This window comes from Cibotium barometz, chromosome 21, assembly GCF_041138505.1.
Source record: "Cibotium barometz isolate CiBa-2024 chromosome 21, ASM4113850v1, whole genome shotgun sequence".
Lineage (NCBI taxonomy): Eukaryota > Viridiplantae > Streptophyta > Polypodiopsida > Cyatheales > Cibotiaceae > Cibotium > Cibotium barometz.
Window position 1 is genome coordinate 37378132 of NC_141066.1, and position 25850 is coordinate 37403981.

Genomic DNA, 25850 nt, shown 5'->3' on the forward strand with positions numbered 1-25850 from the left:
AATTTTGAGTCTCGCTTAGAATCAGAAACTAATGCTAAGCGAAGTTAAGCCCAAGCAGGTACAGTCTAATCCTAAGTCCCACCCAGAGTAAGGGGACTAAGAACAGCAAAGACCAAAAGGATCAAAAGCAAAATTCTCAGGGTCAATAAAGCAATAAGAAGGATCCTACGCCCAAGAAGACTCCCGAGAAAAAAGCTAGGAGGGCATCACTGGATGTTACATCTAGCCGGATGAACAAACATGGTACATGACAGAGAACCGTTGTTTCTTCTGCCACACTTTGGGACCCCGTAAGAAAGATTGCACTAAGTTTCAGGCTAAAAAGTTTGCCAAGGCATCCACTTCGACTGTAGAGAGACCATATCATCCCCATCCATACCTCTGCCATCCACCTCTCATGCCGGTCAAGTATTGCCCGCTTTGAATTCAATGCCACCAGTGGTATTGGATGATAAGCAAGAGGGTGAGGCTGAGGAACAAAAGAAGGCTCTTATCCGTCCCTATGGCACTGAAAGGGACAACAGTTCATTGTCATCTCTCCACAGTTGGCAAACAAGATGAGTTGTACCTTGGTTCCTTATCATTTAGATGTGGATGGGTTTACACTTGGTCTACGTAGACATCTCTCATAAAGCTTAACAATTTGACTTTCACGTTCAGAAGGCAACATTCTAGTGGGACTTCATTGTTTCCCTCTTTTAGGGTGTGACATGATCCTCAGGATTCAGTGATTTAGACAGTATGCACCCATTCCTGATTGGAGGCAGGACACTTTTACTATTGTTGAAGATTTTCTTGAGCCCATCATGATTCGCGAGGATCAGAGCATTCCTCGAATACCACTCATTTCCCATATTAAGGCCCAATGAGCCATAAGAAAAGGAGCAGAGTGTGCGTTGATATATGTCCGCTCTCAGTCTAATGTAGTTCAGACAACACCCACAGTGGAGCAGAGGATGGCTGGTCTTTTGTCTCAATATAGCAACATTATGTTGCGAAATTTTATCTTGATCCTCTGGGTGACGGTACCTGAGAACTCCCATTCTCTGCTACAAAGTTGATGTGGAAGAAGTGGAGAGGGCAAGCCATCCCCAAGGCCCTTGGCAGACTCATTCTTGCCAATCTAGCCTAGGAAGTATCTTTTACCGTTCAAAGAGCTGTAGCTTTTAATGCACAAGTCCATCTGACCCACACCATCCTAGACTTTCAAAGGAGCCCCACCACTTCACAAATAATGGCATGAATATTTTAGTTACCAGTTTCCATTTATTTTACCACAGAAAAATAATGGTACAAATCTACCTAAATATTAAGAGCATATTTGTGAAAACAATAGCTTATTTACATGGTTTTTATGCATACAAAAGTTTACTCCCATGACAAGAGTGATATATTTACAAAGGAAAATAAAGCAATGTTTACCAAATTTGGTATGTTGCACTTTCTGACCAAGTCGGAATGTGTACTCCACATTTTGATAGGCCAAGGCTTTAGCGGCAGCAGCTAAAGATTCTGCCTGCCACAGACACAAGGGTTTAGTTAAAGCTCCCCTATTGCAACCCATATAACATGCAGATATCATCCACTCCAACAATAAAAATGGAGACCACATGGACGTGTTAATCAAGAAAACCTCTAATTTGGAGATCTGATCTCGTAGTTCTGCAGCTTCACCATAATGTTCTTCCTCAACAGCTTTTTGTAAATCATTTCTGGAGAGCCAATGTTAAACAGGACAAGTCGCAATGTAAGGCTAATCTTGGAGTGCAGGTGTTAATAGAGATGATTAACAAAACAGAAGACTTAACACAAGCACACCAATAACCTACAACTACTACTATATTATACCTTGAGCAAACTCTCTATGTGCAAGCTTGTCAAGTGACTCAAGACTGAAAACTCAAGAGAATCTGTCTGCATGCAAACGCTAGCGGAAGAGGGAAGAAGAAACTTGTTGCTGCAGTTTGGAGGTGAAATCTGCACCTCCTTTCCTACTGCTAGTATAGGAAAAGGTTAGCTCAGGTGAAGGATAGCTCCAATAGCAAGAATGAGAAATAAGGGAAGATGTGGACTATTTTTTTTTCCGGGAAGAGACGTGGACTATTTTATAGGTGGTGAATATGATTAATGGACAAACTTATTTCCAATCGGTATTGTCACTTTTCCCTATTTTTCACCAAAAAAGACCCTCTAAGGATCATTTTTAGGGTTCAATCTCTTGGCTCAACCATGTACTATGGTGAAGGCTCCCAGTGTCCTAGTGTTCACTTGGGCTTGTGTGGGCCTATTCGCTGCCCACGTGGTTGTCCTAAGCAGCCATACTGAGGTGTGTCACATTCTCCCTTCTACCCCAATAAAAGTGCAGCCGTCCTCAGCTGTACAGCTTCCAAATGGGAGTGCACAAAGGAGCTACCAAACATCTACACTTCTCCACTTTGAGATGAACCACCTGTATGGCTTATGTCATGGGCACACTCGCCCGATGTCATGTGCACAAATTGACATGGCAGTTTTCCAGGCTAAGGCAACAGATTAAACAGTAGGAGTAGCAGTAGCAGTCCAAGGAGCAGGCCAGGACACTGTTGGCCAACATGAGGAGCAGTTGGCCAGCACTGATAGCCCACACGTGTGAAGGCACCTCTTTATTGACTGGATAAGCAGGTCATGGAACAGGCCGACAGCCTGAAGGGCTGACTGACCAATATGTGGAAGCTTATAAAAGGCAAAGCAAGGTTCATTTGTTATTCATCTTCCCCCAGATGGGACAGGTAATAGGGTAGGTCAAGAGTCACCTTTTTGGTAGGTCAAAGGCCCATCTTTGACAATTTATGTACTATATAATATACTGAAAATACAGCAATCTCTCTCTCTTCTCTTTGTGTCTTTGTTGGTGATTTGCATCAAGGTTCCTATTTAGGTGCTTAGGGTTGAAAGAAGACACTCAAAGCTTCCGTGCATGTGACATTGGTATCAGAGCATCAGGCTCGGTGAGGCTAAGTGCTGAAAGTGTCCCAAGAGGGTGCACAGGTCCAAGGAGAGTAACACAGCCAGGGTAGAAATCCTATGGGAGGGATGGTGTCAGAAAACCCTCAAGGTCGGATGCCATTTGGGGCGCATACCAAGGAAGGCTCTCAGGAAAACCGTTCCAAGGGGGGTGGAGCAAGGATGCCATGATCAACCTAAGGAAGGAGACCATTGAAGTGTTCAAGGAAAGGACATGGCATGAAGGCAAGGGGACAAAGGGGAACAGATGCACAGGTCTCAAGATCGAATCTGGAGTGGAGTCAGGAACATGGCAAGGTTTTCAGTGAAAAAGCTGCCACGAAGGAAGGATGACAGATTTGGGATGTCTAGGAGGAGACAAAGGGATAATGATAGTCATCCAAGGTCAAAAGTTGGAATTTCGTCATCAAGTTTAACAGGAGTGTCTGTTATATATATATATAGTGAAAGTTGAGAGAGAGAGAGAGAGAGAGACTAGAGTGTGTATGTATGAGCCTTGAGGGAGGGAGAGAAATGAAATGAAATGATATATTAACGTCTTCAGATGGCCAAAATGACCTATGAGACCAAAAAGGTTACAACAATTGGTGGATCTGATACAATGTCTGTGTAAGGAAAGCTAAAAACAACTAAACAACTAACTGAAACTGAGAGAGGGAGAGAGTGTGTGTGTGTTAAAGAAAGAAAGCTGTATTAAACGTCTGCAAAAGACCAAAATGACCTATGAGACCAAAATAGTCCATCCTCATCATCTGGATACATCATCAAGATTCAAGGGTACAAAGTAAAATGAAATGAACTGAAATGAACCGGTAGAGTATAGAGAGAGCTCCAAAAGTGGGTATAAAAAACATCATCATCCTAGTGTGTTTGAACTTTGAACTTTGAACTTTGGGTCTTGAGAAAGGCTTAAGGGAGGGAGGGAGAGAATGAGGGAGAGAGTGTGTGTGAGAGGGGCTGCCTTGGGCCCTTAAAGCCCCCATCTAAAGACTCAAACCAACAAAAAAATTAAAATTAAAAAAATGGACGCCTTGATCAGGCAGGCGTACGCCTCAAACGCCTCGAACTATTAGGGGCGCGCCTCATAACAACTATGGTCCTGATTAGGTAATAGATTAAACAGTGATATTAGCACTGGCGGTGCAAGGAGCAGGCCAAGACCCTGTTGGCCAGCATGAAAAGCAGTCGACCAACACTGATAACCCACACGCATGAAGGCGCCTCTTTATTGACTGGATAAGCAAGTCATGGAGAAGGCAGACAACCTCAAGGCCTAATCGACCGGTATGTGGAAGCCTATAAAAGGCTAAGCAAGGCTCATTTGTTATTCATCTTCCCCCAAATGAAGTAGATCATAGGGTAGGTCAAGAGTCACCTTTTTGGTAGGCCAAAGGCCACAGTCTTGTGCAGTCATCTTTGACAATTTATGTACTATACAATATACTGAAAATACAGCTCTCTCTCTCTCTTCTCTCTGTGTCTTTGTTGGTGATTTGCATCAAGGTTCCTATTCCGTTGTTTAGGGCTCAAAGAAGACACACAAAGCTTCTGCACATGTGATACCCGTGTGTATGCTTCTATCCATTGGCCACCTCAAAGGTTGAGTATGTGGCCAGATTCATGTGCTCATGAGAGCCATTGTGCCAAATCATTGTAATATTGTCCACGCGTCCAATGAGCAGCCCAATGTGGACGGAGTTACTGGGTTATTGTGTGAACATACTTAGTTGGACATTACTGTAACATGCGGAAGCTTCGGAGAAGATCGGTAACTTCAATGCTCAGAAATCAGCACTCTTTTTGCGACGGAATTAACGCACAAACTGAATGAAGATGTGCAGAAAATAGAGAGGGAGAGGGAGAGATGGAGAGGACACAGTATTGGGTCCCAAATACCCTCTGTAGGGCCCCCACCACGGATGGTGTATTTGCTTTATTAGAATGATGTAAATCTGAAAAGAAAATACAGAAATTTTGACCTTTCTTGGCTAAGAAAACTCTGCCCTTGACCTGCAGTCCTTCACCCCTTTGCTTAGCAACTTCTTGGCTGTCCTAGCCCTTGTATGCTTGAGCTCTTGGTGAAAAATGAGATGAAACAATGGGATTGTGGGCTCTCCTATTTATACTACTTCTAAACAGCAGTCAGCCAGCTCTTATCCAGTCAGCCAGCTCTTATCCAGGCGGCCAGCAACAAAATGTCCCACGACTGATAAATCAGCATTAAATGCTGGAAAAAATCCCATAAAATCTGCGCATCTCTTCCTGGCTGGCTGGACAGCAGGCGCGTGCTTTTACATGGGCTGGACACTGTTTTGCAAACAGTCTGGGGGCTGGGCAGCCTGTACGGGCTGCCCCATACCTGCCCTACAGCCATACAAAGATTGCATCTCCTGAATGTTTGCCCTTAGCCTGCCCCTAGGGCTGTCCTACAGCCCCTCCATGGCTGGTGGGTTCAGCCAGGGCCTTCCTAGCCCTCATGGGGGTGGTTTCACACTATCCCCATGCCCACACAAAGACCTGGGGTAGCCCTATGGGCTGGCCCCTTGTTCTAAAAGAAAACCCTAACTATCTACACAATGATCTGGCATCCGGTACCATACCAAATACACAGAATCACTTACATCATTCCAGAGGGAGACTTACAGCGCGGATTGGCACTGATTCATGTGCAGGACAGTGCACACTTGACCTTGGACTCCTGTGCAGGACAATGCACACCTGACCTTGGACGACTGAGATGGATCCCTGGCTGACTTGTCCCGGACTGGGCTCACATGGGACTAGTTCACCATCCCAGGTCCTGCACCTTCTGTACAGATATGTCTACGTGGCATCCAAGTGCGGGATGCACGTGACATCAATCAATTCATAAACACGATTCCGTAGCACCCATGCTACACTGGTATCAAAGCAGCAGGTTTTGATGGTAGAAAGGCTGCAATTCTTCTTCCTCCCATAAGGGCATGGAGATCCATTGCGAAGAACCCCATCAGATTTGCATTTTCACTTAGGTATGCGTTTTCTTTCATCAAGGCTACATTTTGCAAATTTTGCACCAAATAGCTCTTGTGTGTGCTAGGGGCAGTCAGCCAGAGGGCAAGAAAGAGAGCCAAATGCACCAAGTAGAGGGCGGACAAAGTAAAGCAAGGCGGCATGTTGGTGCTTCAAACACAGCCACACAGGAGTGGAAGAAGGCACATCAGGGGAAGTGGTCGACACTCAAAGGCCAAATCAGGGAGAGCATAAGGGCAGCCAGATTCAGAAAAAAACGCAGCCCATGGAGGCTGCAGGACAGCACACAGTAGGTCACACAGCAAGCGGCCATATACAGCAGTAAAACGCGACAAAAGGACGCCTCCAAGGGTGTCAGCCAGTTCATGGAGGGGGCAAATAGGGCAGCCTTTTATACATCCAGGTATATGTGGAGTTTTTTCCATCCAGGTATATGTGGCGTTTTATATATCTAGGTATATGTGGCCTCGCTGCCCGACTCACCCACCCTTCCTCCATCACGCAAGGATGAAACCTTCGCCCAGCCCTTGACCACAAAGGTGTGTTGGTTTTCTTTAAGTGCTTCTAAGGCGGAAAGTATAGAACATGGTGTTTTGGTAGATGTCAAAGAGCTTTTTGGTTTCTTGGGAGAAAGCATGGTCTAGTAGACTGTAGCATCGATCTCTACAAGCGTATAGTGGCACCACATAGGATAGAGTGGAGTGAGGAGATTGCCCGAGAGCCAATTGGTAGGTTGCTGGACAAGAGATCCAAGCAAAAAAGGCAACACACATATATATAGTGGTATGTCCATCCGTAGATGAAGCTCAACAAAAGGGGGTGTCCTGTCACATGGAAAAGCTCTATGAGTCTTCTTTCAGCCTTAAACACCTTCCAAAAAAATCTTGATGCAAAACACAAGCAGAAAATGGAGAGGAGAGAGAGAGCTGAGTTTTCAGTATATTCAATATAGTACAAAGGCTAGTCCTTGGCTGCCCTTAAAAAGCTGGAAAACACCCATCTAATCCTAGTCTACGACCCAATCCCAAGAAGGGACTAAATGATCAATGATTCTTGGCTGAGCCTATTTATAGGCTTTGGGAACACCACCAATGCTGGCCGACTACTGTTGGCCAGCAGAAAATCACATAATATGTTTATCTTGCACCAACCAGCCCAATAGCACAATCCCATGCTAGCCGACCTGATCCAGCACCCACAAGAAGCCTCTTGGGATTCCCTTTGCCTTGCTCAAGCCCTAAAAGTCCTGTTTTTATGTTGCCCCTTTAGGGATTAGCCCACGAATGAACATGTCCATGTTCATCCACATGACATTCCCCTCTACTAAAATTAATGACAGAAAATCACATAATATGTTTATCTTGCACCAACCAGCCCAATAGCACAATCCCATGCTAGCCGACCTGATCCAGCACCCACAAGAAGCCTCTTGGGATTCCCTTTGCCTTGCTCAAGCCCTAAAAGTCCTGTTTTTATGTTGCCCCTTTAGGGATTAGCCCACGAATGAACATGTCCATGTTCATCCACATGACATTCCCCTCTACTAAAATTAATGACAGGATTTCAACTCCTAACCCTCGATGACTATCATCATCCCCTTGTCTCCTCATGGAGTCCCAAACCTGTCATCCTTTCCTTCTTGGCACCCTTTTCACTGAAAACCCTGCCCCCTCTCTAACTCCACTCCAAACCTGATGAAGATCTGTGCATCCGTTCCACCTTGTCCCCTATCCCTTCATGCCCTGTCCCTAAACACTTTCAGGTTAGGAGTCAGGACTAGATGTGAAAGTTCTATGACCTGCAAGCAATGTATTGTCCCCTATATCTTGGAAATTGTGGAGTCGTTTGTAACATTCATCATCCAAATTAATGAAAAATATTTTCAGCTTTGGTCTTCTTTTCCTAAGTATTGAGTCTGGCACTCTCACTCCACCCCTTGGAGGATTATCCTCCCTTGGAACCGTTGCCTGAAAGCCTTTCCTAGTATGCCCCAAATGGCATCCAACTCACAAAACTGCCATTCCCCTTGGGTCTTGTGGAACACTACAAACCAACCTCTTGGGAACTTCTGAACTATGCACCTTCATCTGGGACACCATTAGTGTTTAGCCTTGCTGATTCTGACGCCGAAACAATGTTGCTTGCTCACCACACCACCAAAAGATCAAGACACGGGTGATGATTTCATCCATGTGCGATGCAATAAGGGCGGGTGGGACATGGGCAGCAACAATATCCCAGAATCAGCCTTGCCTCTTCAGGGATTAGCCTAAGAACGAACATGTCCATGTGCATGCACATGACATGTCCAAGGATGCTGGAAAGCTTTCAAGAGAAGAAATGATATCAATGACAGTCCCCAAGAAAAGAGCAAATTCTAGAGGATGAGCCCAAGGAGTAGACAATACCAGCCTAGGAGGTGATCCACGCAGATGGAGGACAACCCGTCCAAGAGTCCATTCTAGTTTCCGAGGACAAAGAAGAGTCATCAAGTGAACTTCAGACTTCTCTCTCCAAATCCATCGAGGAGGAGGATGAGATGAGCGATTCCACAACCGCCTCTGGATGCTAGCTAAGCATTCAAAGGCAAAGGGGAAAGTTCCAGAGCCCTCAGTTCCCAACGAGGCAATGGCAGAGAGATCATTGGAGACAAAGGTCTAGTAGCCATGCTATTGGAGTTCGGACCGGTGTGTGGACCAGAGAACGAGCTCGCCAGAAGATCCATACAGACGTGGGAGCAATGGAGCATCAATTGCACCCAAGACATGCTTCTATCCATTGGCCACCTTAGAGGTCAAGTACACGGCCGGATTCATGTGTTTGTAAGGGCTATTGTGCTAGATCATTGTAATGTTGTAAGGGCTATTGTGTTTGTAAGGGCTATTGTGCTAGATCATTGTAATGTTGTCCATGCGCCCAATGAGCAGCCCAATGTGGACAGAGTTATTGGGTTACTGTGTGTGCACACTTAGTTGGACATTATTATTAGGGTTGGTAGAGTTGGTAGCCAACTCACCAACATTAGACACTATAAATATTAAATAGGAATCCAGGCCATAGCCATATTCACTCATTGATCAATCAGTCAATCATTGAGTCATGGAGAATACAGGAGCAGTTTGACCATTGAGTATCTCTATTTAGCATTGTGTATATTTCATGCTAGTAATACATGGTAGATTAGTTCATCTCTCTCTACTATGTATTGAGCATGAAGAAGAAGCAGTTTGTGCATGGGTTTAAGTCTTTGATTAGGTGCTAATCACGATCAATCAATTCATAAACGCGCTTCCGCAAGCACCATGCTACGGCTTCTTTATCAAGTCTTTCCACACATTGCTATTCAACTCCACACTAGGAAGCCACCCAGGCAAACAAAAGCTCAGATGGCTTCATCCAAGCAGAATATCTGGCTCAGTGGATCAAGGGATCTTCAGACAGGCCACATTTAATGAAGTTCTACTACCAAAATTAATTCATGAGTTTAGGCTGAGGCCTTATTATGGGTTGGCAAAGGAAAGTGTGGAAGAACTTGCTGAACAAGATTTGATGTTCACTCAGTGAAATCTGTTGCAATCAGATGCAGCTGACACGCAGATAACTCAGCTTCAGATTGTTAGTCAGACTGCCAAATCTAAGGGACCCTCATCAGCTTCAACTAATCGGCTGATAGGTTCACATGGGAGATCAGAAATTGGCTAATCAGAAATATATATCAGACAAAACTTTTGATGGCAAGCATCAGCTGAATGCTGATATCTTGCACCAAAAAAAGCTTCTCCTTCACAAGTGCTGCTACAAGATGAAGGCCTTGCAGATCTGCTGCACCTTTGCTGGAGTTCTAAGACTAAATCTGGAACTTAATGGCTGTTCCTAATGGAATGCTTGGCTGCTGCAAAAATCAATAATCAAATGAGGGAGAATAGGACCTGTTAAAGATGAGAATAATTTAATAGGACCGACAAATGGCACTTTTCTCCTTTCTCCCAATTTTCACTCATTAATAATCTCCTTTAAATTATTTTTAGGGACCAATTATTTTTTGGCTACTGCAAGAACCCAGTGGCCAATGCTTTGAGCATGAAGGGAACCGTAACATTGATTCAGACCACTAGACTCGACTTGGTTGACACGGGACTAGATGACATGAAGCACACGCATGCAAATTCCGAGGAATTCGGTACACAATGGGAGCACGCATTGGATGCCACAGAACCATGCTATTTTTGATACGCGATGATTGGCTTTTCTACAAAGGCCAACTTTGTGTCATAAAGTCGTATAAGAAGTCGTATAAGACAGCTCTTCTCTATGACGCCCATGACGCCATCATTGGTGGTCACCGGGGCATGAATTCGACTCTGGAGAAGTTAGAAAGGCAATGTGTTTGCACATGTGCAACAATGTGACATTCGTCAGAAAGTGAAAGCTCCTTGTGGGAACAAGATAGAGTTGTTATAAGCTTTACCAATTCCTGAAGGACCTTTCCAAGATATATCGATGGACTTTGTCACAAATCTACCTCCTAGTCTTGGTAAACATAATACTCAGTGCTTGACTATTGTTGATAGATTTAGCAAATTTGTTATACTTATCCCATGCAAGGCCAATGTGACCGCCGAAGACATTGCCCATTTGTTCATTCGGCATTGGTACCCGATTGGCGGGATCCCTATGTCACGTGCATCCCGCACTTGGATGCCACGTAGACATTTCTGTACAGAAGGTGCAGGACCTGGGATGGTGAACTGGTCCCATGTGAGCCCAGTCCGGGACGAGTCAGCCAGGGATCCATCTCAGTCGTCCGAGGTCAGGTGTGCATTGTCCTGCACATGAAGCAGTGCCAGTCCGCGCTGTGAGTCTCCCTCTGGAATGATGTCAGATGTTCTGTGTATCTGGTTTGCAACTGGATGCCAGGCCTCTGTAGGCATGTAGGTTTGCATGTAGAGATGGGGCCAGCCCATAGGGCTACCCCAGTGAGAAGAACTTGCACTTGCACTTGTAGTATGGGCATGGGGGAGGTGTAGAACCACCCCCAAGGGGCCAGGAGAGCCCAAGATTTGCCCACCACCCAAGGCATGGGCTGGAGGGGCTGTCGGCCAGCTGTACTGCTGCTGGACAGGCAACCGAGACTGGGTCTAATACCCTACCCAGCTAGTCGGCCAGGTGTAGGGAGCAGTCCCACACCCATGCGTTGATTGCCCAGCAGCCAGGATGCTGCCCCAGAAGGCTGCGCAGGCTGGACAGCACTTATTACAGTGTGAATTCAGTTTATTGGAATAAACCCAGTCGTGGAGATTTTATTAGCTGGCCGACTGGATGAAAGGAGGGGTATAAAAGCCCAGCCAAGAATTCATTGACACCATCTCATAATTCACCAAGTGCTCCAAGCAAACAAGGGCCAGGACAGCCAAGAACATTGCTAAAGCAAAGGGGTGAAGGACTGAAGGTCAAGGGCAGGTTTTCCAGCCAAGAAAAGGTCAAGTACTTTGTATTTGTTTACAGATTTACATCATTCTAATAAAGCAAATACACCATCCGTGGTGGGGGCCCTACAGAGGGTAATTGGGACCCAATACTGTGTCCTCTCCATCTCCCCCTTCTCTCTCTATTTTCTGCACATAGTCTTTCAGTTTGTGCGTTAATTCCGTCGCGAAAAGAGTGCTGATTTCTGAGTTTTGAAGTACCGATCCTTCTCCGAAGCTTCCGCATATTACAGTGGTATCAGAGCTCACTTCAAGGACAAAGATTCAGCAAAGAAAACCAGAAAATTTTTTCGCTCGTGTGGTTGGTTTTTAGACGCCGGTGGACTACCCCTTTCAGAGTGACTCCTGTCCCTCGAAGGACGGTTGGTTTTTAGCCTCCGGAAGCCTCCGGAAGTCTCCCACACAGATAGTGGATGGTCAGATTGCGTTCCGGAAAGGAACTGCATTTTCCCGCTATGGCAAACTTTGGCGACGAGAGAGAACCAGAACCATGGGACCAGAGTGCACCAAGCAACCCAGCTAGGGCACCCGGCTTGAGTGTAACAGACATGTTCCAGTAGATGATGCGAGCAATCGCAGACCAAACAACCAAGTTGGATGAGCAGAAGGCGCGGATTTTGGCTCTGGAGGAGCGTTCTCGCTCTCCAGCGTCGCGTTTTCCATCTCCTCCTCCCTCTCCTTCCGTATCCCAGATACCAAATCCTCGTCACAGGGACCCTCTCGCAGGGTCACAGCCGCAGCCAAGCTCCTTGCTTGAGATGCAGATGCGTGCATTGGAGATTCGACAACAAGAAGACGACGCCATGCGACGAGTGGAACACGAGCGTTACCTCAGAGCTTTGGACGCCAAATTGACACCGGCGGCGCCCTCGAATCATTTTCCCGAGAAAATGAATTTCAGTAAGTATAATGGTAAACTCGATCCCACTACTCTGTATTCATGGTTACATCAATTTGAAGCTTACTTTGCCGCAGTTAGGAAAACAGATATTGACAAAGTGATCTTAGCTAGTTGGTATTTGGAAGGTGAGGCCATTCCTTAGTGGACTCAGTGGGCTCATGCCCACACCAGAGCAAGTATGGCAGCTTATGTGTGGGACGAGTTCGTCCATAACCTTAAGCAGCGGTTTCTACCGCCCCACTACCTTGAGCGACTCGAAGACGAGTTCAGGGGAGCGCGTCAGAACACGCAACCAGTCCTTCAGTTTGCCAATAGAATTTCGACCTTGTGTCTGCAATTAGGCTTATCTGATTCGGACAAGAAAGGGCAGTTTTTGTATGGCCTGGACACGCAAATCCAATGGGAGGTGCGTATGTTTAGGCCAGCCACCTTTGAGGACGCACTCTCGCTTGCACAGAATGCAGAAATGAAACACAATGGTGGCAAGCCCAAGACTTCCCAGCCGGCTTCTCCTAAGGCTAACGCCTCGGGGGGCAAAAGCCAGAACCAGACGGGGTCTTCCCCAGACAGAGCCCGGGAGCCTCTGGCTCCAAGAACTCGAACAATGCGTCTAAGCTTACTCCAGACCAGAAAGCGGAGGCAGGCAAGACAGGTGGCAAGTTGAGTGCTGAGGAGCTTGCTCAGTACAGGAAGGAGGGTAGATGTTACTTTTGTCACACAAAAGGACATACTTCTCGGGATTGTCCAAAGAAACCTCCAAAGGCCGCCGCCGCCTCCACAGCTTCCGTGGTGAGCACAGCTCCCACACAGACCCCAGCGGCTACCCCTAGTTCTTCCACCCCCGGTGCTTCAGTTGGAGCAATTATTAGCCGGGAGCTCGAAGATAAGCAGAAGGGCGCCCATGACCAGGAGTATGAGCGCAACGAATTGCTCAAGTCCTTTGGCTACATAGGTGGCCAGAGAGTCGTTGTCTTGTTTGACAGCGGCAGCACGGAGGATGTGATCACGGAAGAGGCCGCTAGGCATGCCCGTTTCGAGCTAACTCCGGTGGACAAAAAAGTTGAGGGTTTTAGCACAGGTATGACAACGAGCGTCAAGTATGAAGCTCTAGGTGCTAAGTTAGTGATTCGGGGCATAGAGTTTGTGCGTGACTTTATGGTTGCCCCTCTTGTAGAAGCAGACATAATTTTGGGTATCCAGTGGTTTCACAAGTTTCTTCATGTCAAGTGGGACAAGCACACGTTCCAGATTGATCGGAATGTGTCAAACACCCCGGTGACCATTAAGTGTGAGCCAGGTATTCCAAACTTTCCGCTCATAAGCCACTTGCAGGCTAAGCGAGCAGTCAGGAAAGGCGCACAGTGTGCGATGATTTACATCGAGACAGCCCAGACGGTGGCCAGTGCTTCCGAGAAGTACTCGGTTCTCCATGAAAAGTTCCAGAAGATTTTTCTTCGGGACAGTCTCCCTCCCCAGCTTCCCCCGTCCAGACCGGAGGATCACAAGATTGACCTCCTCCCAGGCTCGGAACCCCCGAGCAAGTTTCCGTATCGCCTTTCTAAGGCAATGGAATCGGAGTTGGACCGCCAACTCCAAGAATTGTTGCAAGCTGGCTTCATCCGCCCCAGCGTGTTGCCATTTGCAACACCGATCTTGTTTGTCAAGAAAAAAGGTGGGTCTTCTCGGTTGTGTGTCGATTATCGTGCACTCAACAAGCTGACTATCAAGAGCCGATTCCCGATGCCTCGAATTGACTATATTCTCGAGAGGCTGAATGGAGCTAAGGTGTTCTCTAAATTGGATTTAAAGAGTGGGTACCACCAGGTACGGATTGTAGAGGGGGACATCCCCAAGACAGCTTTCCGTACAGAACGGGCCCACTATGAATTTGTGGTTATGCCATTTGGATTGACGAACGCCCCAGCTACATTTAACCGCATGATGATGCGTATTTTCCGGGAGTTGATTGGAGTGTGTGTGTTCATATTTCTGGACGACATACTCATATTTTCAGCTACAGTTGAGCAGCATGACATTGATGTGGAGAAAGTCCTTAAGTTGCTGGAAAGCAACGAGCTCTATGTCAATGAAAAGAAGTCAGAATTTTATCTGTTCCAGGTACATTACTTGGGATATATAATCAGTGCCGAAGGCATTCGACTTGATCCGGCTAAAGTGGCCGAGATTGTTAACTGGGAAGTACCTCAGACTGCTTATGACATTAGATCATTTGTGGGTATATACCAGGCATATTCCACCCACATTGACAAGTTTTCTGATCTCTCGGCAGACCTCACCGATCTGCTAAAGGGAGTGAAAACAAGGAGGCAAAAGATTCGAATGACTCCACGAGCGTTGGAGGCATTCCAGAACCTCAAGGTGGCTTTGTCAGAAGCGCCTTGTTTAGCCCTTGCCTCGTGGGACGAACCATTTCAAGTGATCACCGATGCGAGTAACATCGCAATTGGAGGTGTATTGCAACAGAATGGTCATCCGGTAGCTTACATGTCTCGTAAGTTACTACCCGCCGAAAAGAACTACTCAGTCTATGATCGTGAACTCCTAGCAGTTATACAGGCCTTGAAACATTGGAAACATTTCCTGTATGGCCGTGACTTCGAGGTTCACACTGACCATCAGGCATTGCGCTGGATTCAGACGATGCCAAGTGCACAGTGGAGTGATCGACAACACCGCTGGAGTCAAATATTCCAGCAGTTCGGTGGTATGATTGAGTACCTTCCAGGAAAGGCCAATCCAGTGGCCGATGCTTTGAGCAGGAAGGGACAAGTATCTGCGATTCAAACCACTAGACTTGACCTTGTTGGTACAGAACTAGAAGACATGAAGCACACGTACGCGGATTCCAAGGAATTCTGTACGCAGTGGGAACAGGCATTGGATGCCACAGGACCATGCCATTTTCTGATACGCGATGGTTGGCTTTTCTACAAAGGCCGACTATGTGTCATGAAAACATTCCGGGCAGCTCTTCTCCATGATGCCCATGACGCCATTACAGGTGGTCATAGGGGCATGAATTCGACTCTGGAGAAATTAGAACGGCAATACTATTGGCCAAAGATGAGGCGTGATGTGTTTACATATGTACAACGCTGTGATAGTTGTCAAAAGGTGAAAGCTCCTCGTGGAAAGAAGATAGGGTTGCTACAGCCTTTGCCAATTCCTGAGGGTCCTTTCCAGGACATTTCGATGGACTTTGTCACAAATCTGCCTCCCAGTCCGAGTAAGCGTAATACACAGTGTTTAACTATTGTTGACAGGTTCAGCAAATTTGTGATGCTTATTCCTTGCAGGGCCAATGTGACCGCCGAGGATGTTGCCCAGCTATTCATTCGGCATTGGTACCCGATTGGTGGGATTCCTAGGACCATAGTGTCAGACCGAGATGCCAAGTTTACCAGTCATGTTTGGAGGGCATTGTTTGATAATTTTGGTACTAAGTTGAATTTTTCCAGTGCATTCCACCCACAGACAGATGGCCAGACAGAGATATACAACCAGTTGGCCTTTGATGTGCTGAAGTGTTATGTCCACGATCAGCAAGGTAAGTGGGAATCGTTTTTGCCTTTAGTTCAAGCTGTTTTAAATGACTCTTTTTCTTCAGCTATTGACAGGACTCCATATGAGGCAGCGTTTGGAAGACCTTCCAGTCGTTGTTAACCAGGACTTCGTCTTCAGTTCCGGAGGCGAACAGAGTGACGGAGTCTTACCAGGAGATCCTAGAGTCCGTGAAAGACAGATTGGCTAAAGCGCAAGAGGCCTACACTCGACAGGCCAATAAAGACCGAAGGGACATGAAGTTTTCGGAAGGGGATTGGGTGTATCTTCGGATTATGAAGCAAAGATTAAAGCACGTGGGCAAGCGATGCCCAAAGTTGTCTTTCAGGAGCTTCGGACCATTTCCCATCCGGAAAAAGATTAATGAGGTGTCTATGCAGTTAAAGCTACCTCCGAGTTGGACTATGCACGATGTATTTCATGTCAGTTGGTTAAAGCCATATGCAGGTCCACCCCCTTCAGAGGTCAAAGACGAAGCGGAACCAGACATCATTGATGAAGCAGAAGTAATGGTTCCAGAACAGATCCTTCTGCACCGTTTCAAGCATGGCTCAGGCCGAAGACTACGACAGTTCCTCACGAAGTTTCAGGACCGAGGAACTCATGAAGCGGTATGGCTCGACAAAGAATTTTTCGAAGACTATCCGGCATTATTGACGGATTATTTGGAGGCTATGCAGCTTCCGTCAAGTTAAGCAGAAGGGGATGTCACGTGCATCCCGCACTTGGATGCCACGTAGACATTTCTGTACAGAAGGTGCAGGACCTGGGATGGTGAACTGGTCCCATGTGAGCCCAGTCCGGGACGAGTCAGCCAGGGATCCATCTCAGTCATCCGAGGTCAGGTGTGCATTGTCCTGCACATGAAGCAGTGCCAGTCCGCGCTATGAGTCTCCCTCTGGAATGATGTCAGATGTTCTGTGTATCTGGTTTGCAACTGGATGCCAGGCCTCTGTAGGCATGTAGGTTTGCATGTAGAGATGGGGCCAGCCCATAGAGAAGAACTTGCACTTGCACTTGTAGTATGGGCATGGGGGAGGTGTAGAACCACCCCCAAGGGGCCAGGAGAGCCCAAGATTTGCCCACCACCCAAGGCATGGGCTGGAGGGGCTGTCGGCCAGCTGTACTGCTGCTGGACAGGCAACCGAGACTGGGTCTAATACCCTACCCAGCTAGTCGGCCAGGTGTAGGGAGCAGTCCCACACCCATGCGTTGATTGCCCAGCAGCCAGGATGCTGCCCCAGAAGGCTGCGCAGGCTGGACAGCACTTATTACAGTGTGAATTCAGTTTATTGGAATAAACCCAGTCGTGGAGATTTTATTAGCTGGCCGACTGGATGAAAGGAGGGGTATAAAAGCCCAGCCAAGAATTCATTGACACCATCTCATAATTCACCAAGTGCTCCAAGCAAACAAGGGCCAGGACAGCCAAGAACATTGCTAAAGCAAAGGGGTGAAGGACTGAAGGTCAAGGGCAGGTTTTCCAGCCAAGAAAAGGTCAAGTACTTTGTATTTGTTTACAGATTTACATCATTCTAATAAAGCAAATACACCATCCGTGGTGGGGGCCCTACAGAGGGTAATTGGGACCCAATACTGTGTCCTCTCCATCTCCCCCTTCTCTCTCTATTTTCTGCACATAGTCTTTCAGTTTGTGCGTTAATTCCGTCGCGAAAAGGGTGCTGATTTCTGAGTTTTGAAGTACCGATCCTTCTCCGAAGCTTCCGCATATTACACCCTAGGACCATAGTTCAGATCGAGATGCCAAGTTTACCAGAGCATTGTTTGATAACTTTGATACTAAATTATTTTTTTCCAGTGCATTTCACCCACAGACTGATGGCCAGACATAAATCTACAACCAGTTGGCCTTTGATGCGCTTAAGTGTTATGTCCACAGGGCCCTAGCCAGACAGCCAACAGGGCCCTGGGCCCTGCCCAGCCAATCAACCTGGTGTGGGGGCAGCCGACACTGATTGCACCCCAATCTCTTGTGCATGGATGGCCAGCCTCTACAATGTGAAAGCAAATGATTAAAACAGCATTTATTGCTTGAACAAGTCGTGGAGGAAAAATAACAACTGGCCGACTAGAGCATCTTAGGGGTATAAATAGTAAATACCCAAGCCTGAAAATCAGTAAATCATCTCATTATTCACGAAGTGGTGGTGCATTCCAAGGGCCAGGACAGCCAAGGGGAAAGCTCCAACCAAGGTGAAAAGTGGAGGTCAAGATTCCGTCTTTATTTTCAGATTTACATCATTCTAATAAAGCAATACACCATTCGTGGGGAGAGGGGGGGGGGCGCCTACAAAGGGTATTTGGGACCCAATACTATGTCCTCTTCTCCCTCTCTCTCTCTCTCTCTCTCTCTCTCTCTCTCTCTCTCTATTTTCTGCACATCTTCTTCAGTATTGTGCATTATATTTGTCGTGAATATTGCTGAATTCTGAGCATTGAAGTTACCGATTCTTCCACGAAGCTTCCAAATGTTACATTAACAATCTCGAATAAATTATTTTTAGGGAAACCACTTATGTGGAGGCACTCTTATGGCACCCTTCTTGTCCAATTTGCATTTTCTCATCACATAAACTGTTGCTGACATTTCTTGCTTCATAATATCTCCATTGTTTCCCATCTTGTCATTCCTGAAGGTTGATGCCTCAGTCTTGGAAACAAGCACCTAGTCTATCCATGCACATCTTTAATCCTCATTTTACGCTAGGCAGCTCTCTTCATCAATTAGGGCTCACAATGATTGCAATTTTATTAGTCCTTAATGGATCCCTAGTAGAAAGGCACATGCTTTCTAGTCTAAGGGTTAACATTGTGACATTCATGCATTGTAGAATGGATAAACAGCAACTTTGTTTTTATGCCACACCATTTTCAGTCTACCTTCTCTCATAAGAAGTGAGGAACTTATTACTAAGGACTCTAGGCCATGTCAGCCCTTGCATAAAAGACACCTTTACAACAAGAATGTATTGCATAGGCACTCAAACCAGGTGGCACATTTCATATCATAGCAAACATAAAAATAAATTAAAAAAGTAGTCAGCAGCATAGATAGAATCTTCAAAGAATAACACAAAAGAGTGTTTGCATGACCTTATGCATTCAAGAAGCCAAAAGCAAGGACCAAGTGAGCTTCATGAAGACTAAGTTGATGCATATGCTCTAAAATGCCAATTCTTTTCTTTTTTCCAGCATGTGGTGCAAGCCTCCATATTTGCAATGTACATTTTGTCTTCTCTACGCATTCACATATAGAGCGTTGCATGTGCTAGAGCCAATGCCCAAGGTTCTTTTCCAGAAACTTGTCGGGAAAAGAGTTTTAGTGGATGAGCCAGCTACCCAGCGATTCCCACTGTACCTGGGAGTACTTGGTAGCTGTCACACCTAGAGCAATTTACAATACTAGGTCTTCCAGGGCCATACCCTAAGGAAGTGTAATAAACCTCCCTGTTGTAAGCCGGTAGGTGAAGGGAGGTGATGTCAGTGACAAAAGCGTTCTCCTTGCGAGTTTATGGAGCACATCTGTGCCATGTAGACCCCGGCTTGTAAAACAAAACATTTACTAGAGATGCCTGCAAGTTCTCATCAATGAGGTCAATCTCTCCCCAAGAGAAAAGGTAGATTGAGAGAGACATGGCAACATAAACAAAAGAGCTGTAACTCAATGTTACATTACATTAATGTGGATCTTGATGCAGTCCATATATAACAGGTGTTGAATGACTCCATCACTAGCTTTGTGTCAACTCAGTCCAACAGCAGCACATCGTCCAAACAGCACATCACACATAGGCAGTAGTACCTCACAAAGTTTCCAAACTCTGGTATTGCACAACATGGTCCAAACAGCACGGCGCGCATAGGCAGTAGTACCTCACAAAGTTTCCAAACTCTGGTATTGCACAAGCCCATATGCATGGATATAGGCCAATTCCTTGCATATCCCTCTATGTTGGTGGACCACCTAGAGGCCCTACAATTTAGGCCAGAAAGTTTTTGTCTTTTGCAACCATTTCAAGCAAACATCCCAAAACCGCATGTCCAATGAATAAAAAACGCTTACAGCTTTGGATTGAAACATCACTATACCTAAAATCCCCCAAAAAAGAACAAAGACTTCTAACATGTAGAGCTTGTTACTAGCCCCACCTAAACAAAACATGTAAATGACTCTGATAGGATCATCTCATGACATAACAAGGTTCTAACCTTAGGCGCAAGATTGTGATGGCCTTGTCTTGAGCCTCATCTTTTGATGAGGCGGAACCCAATTTGAATTCTATTTGTCTTGAAATCTCTTTGTCAACCTGACTCCAAAATGATCACAGGTCACTTGATGTTTAAAGAGCTAGATGATAGGATTGCTTACATACCCCCTGACCAGAATTATTTACAAATGTAGAACAAAATATTTAAAAAGACGGCATGCCCCCTTCAGTAACATTAGTTGTGAGGTTACCTCTACCAGCTTTTCCCGAAGTTGCTGCGCCACTTCATATTGATCCAAATTCAGAGCACGCTGCCATGATCAAAGAAAAAGTTTAAACCTTCAGAAGTTCCAGAAAGAACACTCCTTTATAATCTGATGCGTCACTGTTATCTCTTTTGATATTTCAAGCAAGCCAGAAAAGTCTTCTTAGGTGAATTTTAAAAGCATGGTTTTGGCCAACAGCTGAACTCAAAGCAATAAAGCACATCAGACTTTAATATGTCAAATATTACAATTTTATTTAAGTTGCAACTATGCATAATACTCTGCAATGTTAAAACTATTTGCAACCCTCATTTTGAGTGATCCCTTCAAGCTTCAAAAGAGCTATGAAGCAGTCAAACTTGTTCAGCACATGAATGTAGCAACGATGTGGTGAGGCAAGTTAATATGACATGGATGAGAATGCAGAAACAGACACAGACACAGAAGCAGACACAGAAGCAGACAAGGATGTTGGAGTGGGTGTGGCATGTGACGGCAATGCGGATGTGGATGTGAATGTGGATAGGGAATTGAATGCAAACTGGACATGCATGCAATCTGGATGTGACAAGGACCAGATTTACCTGAAGTCTTGTCGTCAAATCCAGTTGAAAAAAGAAGAGCAGAAGTTCTTCATTGGCACTTTCACTTTGCTCTGCTGATGCAGCCACCTCAGCATCCCTGTCTTTCGGCCAGGCTGCCGCAGCAAAAGCAGAGGTGCAAGTGTACAACCCCAAGGCAGGACCAAATATACCAGGGGAGGCCTTTGTAGAGAGGTTGCCGGCCAGCCATCTTGAACCACAAAACATACTTTTCCTCTTACTTCCTCTCATCTCTGGTGTACCTTGTCTACACACTCCCAAACAAAAGCCAGTATGAAGTCTTGGGTCTTGGGGCGGTCCTTTGTATAATCCAAAGCAGAAACCAGCTTTATGTACTGGGTCTTTGTGTAATTCAAAGCAAAAGCCAAAACAATGGTTTGGGTCTTTGCGTGTTCCATAGGCAAGGCTAAAATGACGATTGGGCATCGTCAAATGACGATGAATTGGATCTTTGGAGGTTCCATTGGCAAGGCTGGGGTTATACATGGGCAAAATGTAAGGACTGCTCAAATCCCTCCCTGCAGATACTGGCAATGGCTGCCCAATTGGGAAGCGTTGTGAACTGTATATTGCAATGTTTGCTCTTTCCATTGATGCCTCTTGGGTCCGGTCACTGCTAGCTCTTCAATAAACAGGCAATGGGCCACACCTCATCTGTTGGACCGCGACCTGTAAAGCGAACACGGGCTTATATTTATAGCGGCAATCGGGAAGTATGAGTGCCTAGTATATCGCTCTTGCTCTAAGATGCCGGTATAAATTCTCAGTGGACAAGAAAATGTGGCCATCATCATTCCCCTCTCTACACCACCACATTTGAACTCTAAAAAATACAAATGGATACAAAATTGTAAGAAATTGAACCTATGCTAGCAATGCAACCCATTGACAAGGCTTCTCAAATGGTTTCCCATAGTCATCACCTTTCAATGCAAATAAAATGACACATAAAAACAACTTTTCTCTTTCTACAAGCAAAAAGCAAACCCTTTCTTCGAACACACACAACCACCATGCATGCTCGGGCAAGTTTTTCTCATCTATTGAGCTAAGCTAGCAATGCAAAAGAGGGAAAGCAATAAGTCGTTCCCTAACAAAATGGCACCAAAGATGTTACTTCCCATTCGAACCTAGGCTACAATGAAAATGAAACTGTCATTGGGACTTACTTTGCCCATGTTTAGCTTAAGCTCCAAAGCACCACTTCCATTTGGTCTCTCCTCTCGTCCGCACGCTCTACCAATGTGTTACTCATTGTGGTATTGTTCATCATCAATAGATGGTAACTCTCTCACTCTCACACTCAAACAAGAGGCATAATGCATAACCTAATCCCAATGTGTTACTCATTGTGGTATTGTTCATCATCAATAGATGGTAACTCTCTCACTCTCACACTCAAACAAGAGGCATAATGCATAACCTAATCTCTCTCTCTCTCTCTCTCTCTCTCTCTCTCTCTCTCTCTCTCACGCACGCGCGCGTATGTACACCTGAGTTGAGCCAAGAGTCTTTTCAATTATGCATAAGAGTACCATGGCACATGAGTTAAGCCAAGAGTTTTGATTATGCATAATAGCACCTTGGCCATGTGTTCACATTGTGGCTATCCAAAACATAAAAAGTGAAGTAGCTGATTGGCCTTACAACTCTTGAGCACCAAAGGATTACATAAAGCATGTACCATGCGTTGGTTAACACATGAGTTGAGCCAAGAGTTTCAATTATGCATAAGAGCACCTTGGCCATGTGTTCACATTAGCAGCCATCCAGGTACATCTCTCGATGGGGGGACCATGGTGGGCTCAAGCTTGATCAATGGTACGAACCATCGCCTTGATCTTCTTAATCACCGTCGCTTCACCTGAATAGCTGTGCTTAATGCCTAATCCATCCTACCCTTCATTTCTTCTTTGGCTCCACATGTATGAATCCTCGCCATCGACTTCCACTCCTATCAACACAGGATCCCACAGCTCAAATGAAAGAAGAAGACAAAGCACAAAAGAAACAGAACGTACACCATAAGCTAATACCTCCACGTGAACCAAGATACCCATTACAATATCTTAACAAAGATACTAGAGCTTCATGTACATTGCCATCAACATATAGCATCTCGGAGCGCAAGTAGTCTCCTTGTCCCTCCCGAATTCCCCCCTCTCCACTGCTTACTAACACCATGGATTTACTAACCCCTCCTTCATCATACCACCTACCACTTGGATGCTTGTCATTAAGTATTCCATGCTAGTCTCCTAATTCAAGTACTCTGACTCCTCTAATAAGGATGTCCCTCCACAAAGGTGAAAAAAAAAAGAAAAAAAAGCCCAAACACAAAATAAAGAGTACTCCTGGGCACATACAAAAAAGCACCCATCATACTAGCTAGATACTTAATCGCCCAGTACTCCACTAACTTCTTTCTATCTTACTAACTCCCCCACCCCCTCTCATTTCCAGAGAGACAGGAGAACTAACCAAGTGCGACACTTCCCTGCGTGCCTCACCAACCTCTTACCGCCGCAATCACATGAGGACGCGATCGACTTTAGGAAGGGGAGTATGTTAACCACATATTGGTTAACACATTCCTACGACAACTATGTCCACATACTTATGTAATAGGCGCTAGCACTATATACTATAAATTCCCTCATTTGATTAAGAAAACGCCCTAAAGACGCTCCTAAGTATTGAGCTTCAAAGGACAGACAAGAGGATCTTGGTCAGTTGGTCAAACCATTATAGAGAAAAGCCTTGTAACAATGTTTTGGACGCCCCCAGGCAACGTAGTGGGAAAAGGCTTGGAACTATAAAAGCCAATTTTTCTTGTTTGTAACTCATTCTCCCATTTGTGCAATATAAGTGAAGTGTTCTCTCTCTCCCTCTCTCGTGCGACTCTAATCTAGTATGTGTGAAGTGTTCTCTCTCTCCCTCTCTCGTGCGACTCTAATCTAGCATGTGTGATGTGCTTAGGGTTAGGGTTTGGGAGTGATGTCCTAATCACTTGTTCCCTCTTGGTTCCTTCTTGCTTCCTCTCTCTCCCTCTTGCTTGAGTGATTAGGGCTACCAACACGATCCCTCTTTTGTAGAGATCCCACACAATCTTCGCGAGAGAGATTGCACCACTCGTTGGATTAGAGCAACCGCCTCGAGGTGATGAGTGCGGGAGGACAGCAGTGATGAGCGGCTATGGTGAAGCTTTTTAGCCTAGCTTGAGCTCGGAAGATAGGAAACTTCCAACGACACGTTAGGGTAGGGTTTCCTTAACAAAGACAAAAAAAATTAGTTTCTTAAGTTAATACATCTTTTATTCTAGGTAGTAGTATCAAAATATAGACATGTATTGATTAGAGCCAAAGTATTGATTCTATTCAAGCCTCAAGTGCTAGTGCCGTTTTTGGACTTACCATTGCACCGGTCATGTTCAATCAGATGATGGGCATGATTTTTAGAAAGCACAGATGATTTACTGGAACCTTCCTTAATGATATCATTGTGTTTTCTAAAGATGAGTAACAACACCGAGAGCACTTGGCTATTGTGTTCGAAGAGCTTCGTTAGTCACAAGCTCTATATTAATGGTAAGAAGAGTGAATTCTTCTTATAAGAGATCCACTATCCTGGTCACATTGTATAAAAGGAAGGCGTACGCATGGATTAGAGCCAAAGTATTGGTTCTATTCAAGCCTCAAGTGTTAGTGCCATTTGGACTTACCCATCGCACCGACCATGTTTAATCACATGACGAACATGATTTTTAGAAAGCACCGATGTTTCACTGGAACCTTCTTTGATAATATCATTGTGTTTTCCAAAGATGAGTAACAACACCGAGAGCACTTGGCTTTTAGGGTTACACATGGGGTATCTGTGGTGTTGGTAGCTTTGGGTTGTCCATTGCCATCTCTCCTTAGTTTATTGTGTGACTGAAGAGGTTGGGGTTAACATTGATGTGACTTTACCCTTGTCCACTAGAAGAGTGTCAATTACCCACGATGCCCTCTTTGACTGGTTGGTTTTACCTACACTATGCCTTGGGTAGCCAGCATTGTGTGTGATCGGCATGGGAGAAAGTAAAACTTGAGAAGAGTTCTCCTCTATTTTCCCTTTCAATATTTATTTTTTGAAAAAGGTCCTCTTCTCTCGTGCAAGCCCTCTCATTGCTCCCCTACAGATCTTCTCTCCTTTTCCCTCATTCTCTCCATCATCCTCTCCCTTGCAAGTAGGTAAGGCTATTGTGCATATTTAGGATTTTTCTGTATTTTATAATTTTACTTAGTTTTTTTATTTTGTATTGTCTTTTTCATGTTTTGCAAGTTCAAGTGCTTCAATCTCTATCTCCTCATTTTCTTCTTTACCTTTGTAACATCCATGTGTACACCTTTCTTAATGAGCACTTATCTTTTTGTAAAACGATGTTGAAATATATAAAGCTACCTTACCTTGTGCTTAATGTCAAATAGGGAAAGTTGAAGGACTTCATGTATGCTAAAAAAATACTAAAAACTTTCTTTTCAGGATATATAACAGATACTGAAAGCTTTTTGCATAGGGTTTTTCTTTGGTATAAAAACGCAATGATTTCTTGCTAGAAAAAATAGTTACATAAAAACTCAAAGGTATATACAAGATTAATATTTGAACATGATACTTAACGCCTTATAAATTCATGATTAGAGATTGATATTATCAAGTGTCTTTATTAATAAATCAAGCACAATTTTAGAGATAAATATAATCATGTGATAAAATAAGAATAATGT

At 45.1% G+C, this 25850-nt stretch overlaps 1 protein-coding gene across 4 annotated transcripts in view; it reads right to left on the reverse strand.

Annotated features, from left to right (window-relative positions):
• The window catches only part of LOC147627148 (uvrB/uvrC motif-containing protein), a 56589-nt gene extending 34710 nt beyond the window's left edge, over positions 1-21879 (reverse strand). For 3 of the 4 annotated variants that reach the window (XM_086815772.1, XM_086815770.1, XM_086815771.1), the window contains exons 1-5: positions 21064-21868; positions 20465-20524; positions 20215-20312; positions 1634-1712; positions 1423-1516 (exon numbers count right to left, since the gene is read on the reverse strand). In XM_086815772.1, the coding sequence (XP_086671898.1) occupies positions 1423-1516; positions 1634-1712; positions 20215-20312; positions 20465-20524; positions 21064-21672 (940 nt within the window). In that variant the 5' untranslated portion in view covers positions 21673-21868. Of the gene's footprint in view, positions 1-1422; positions 1517-1633; positions 1713-20214; positions 20313-20464; positions 20525-21063 lie in introns of all 4 variants that reach the window. The other variant, XM_086815773.1, reaches the window with a different exon arrangement.
• Positions 21880-25850: the final 3971 nt, after the last annotated feature.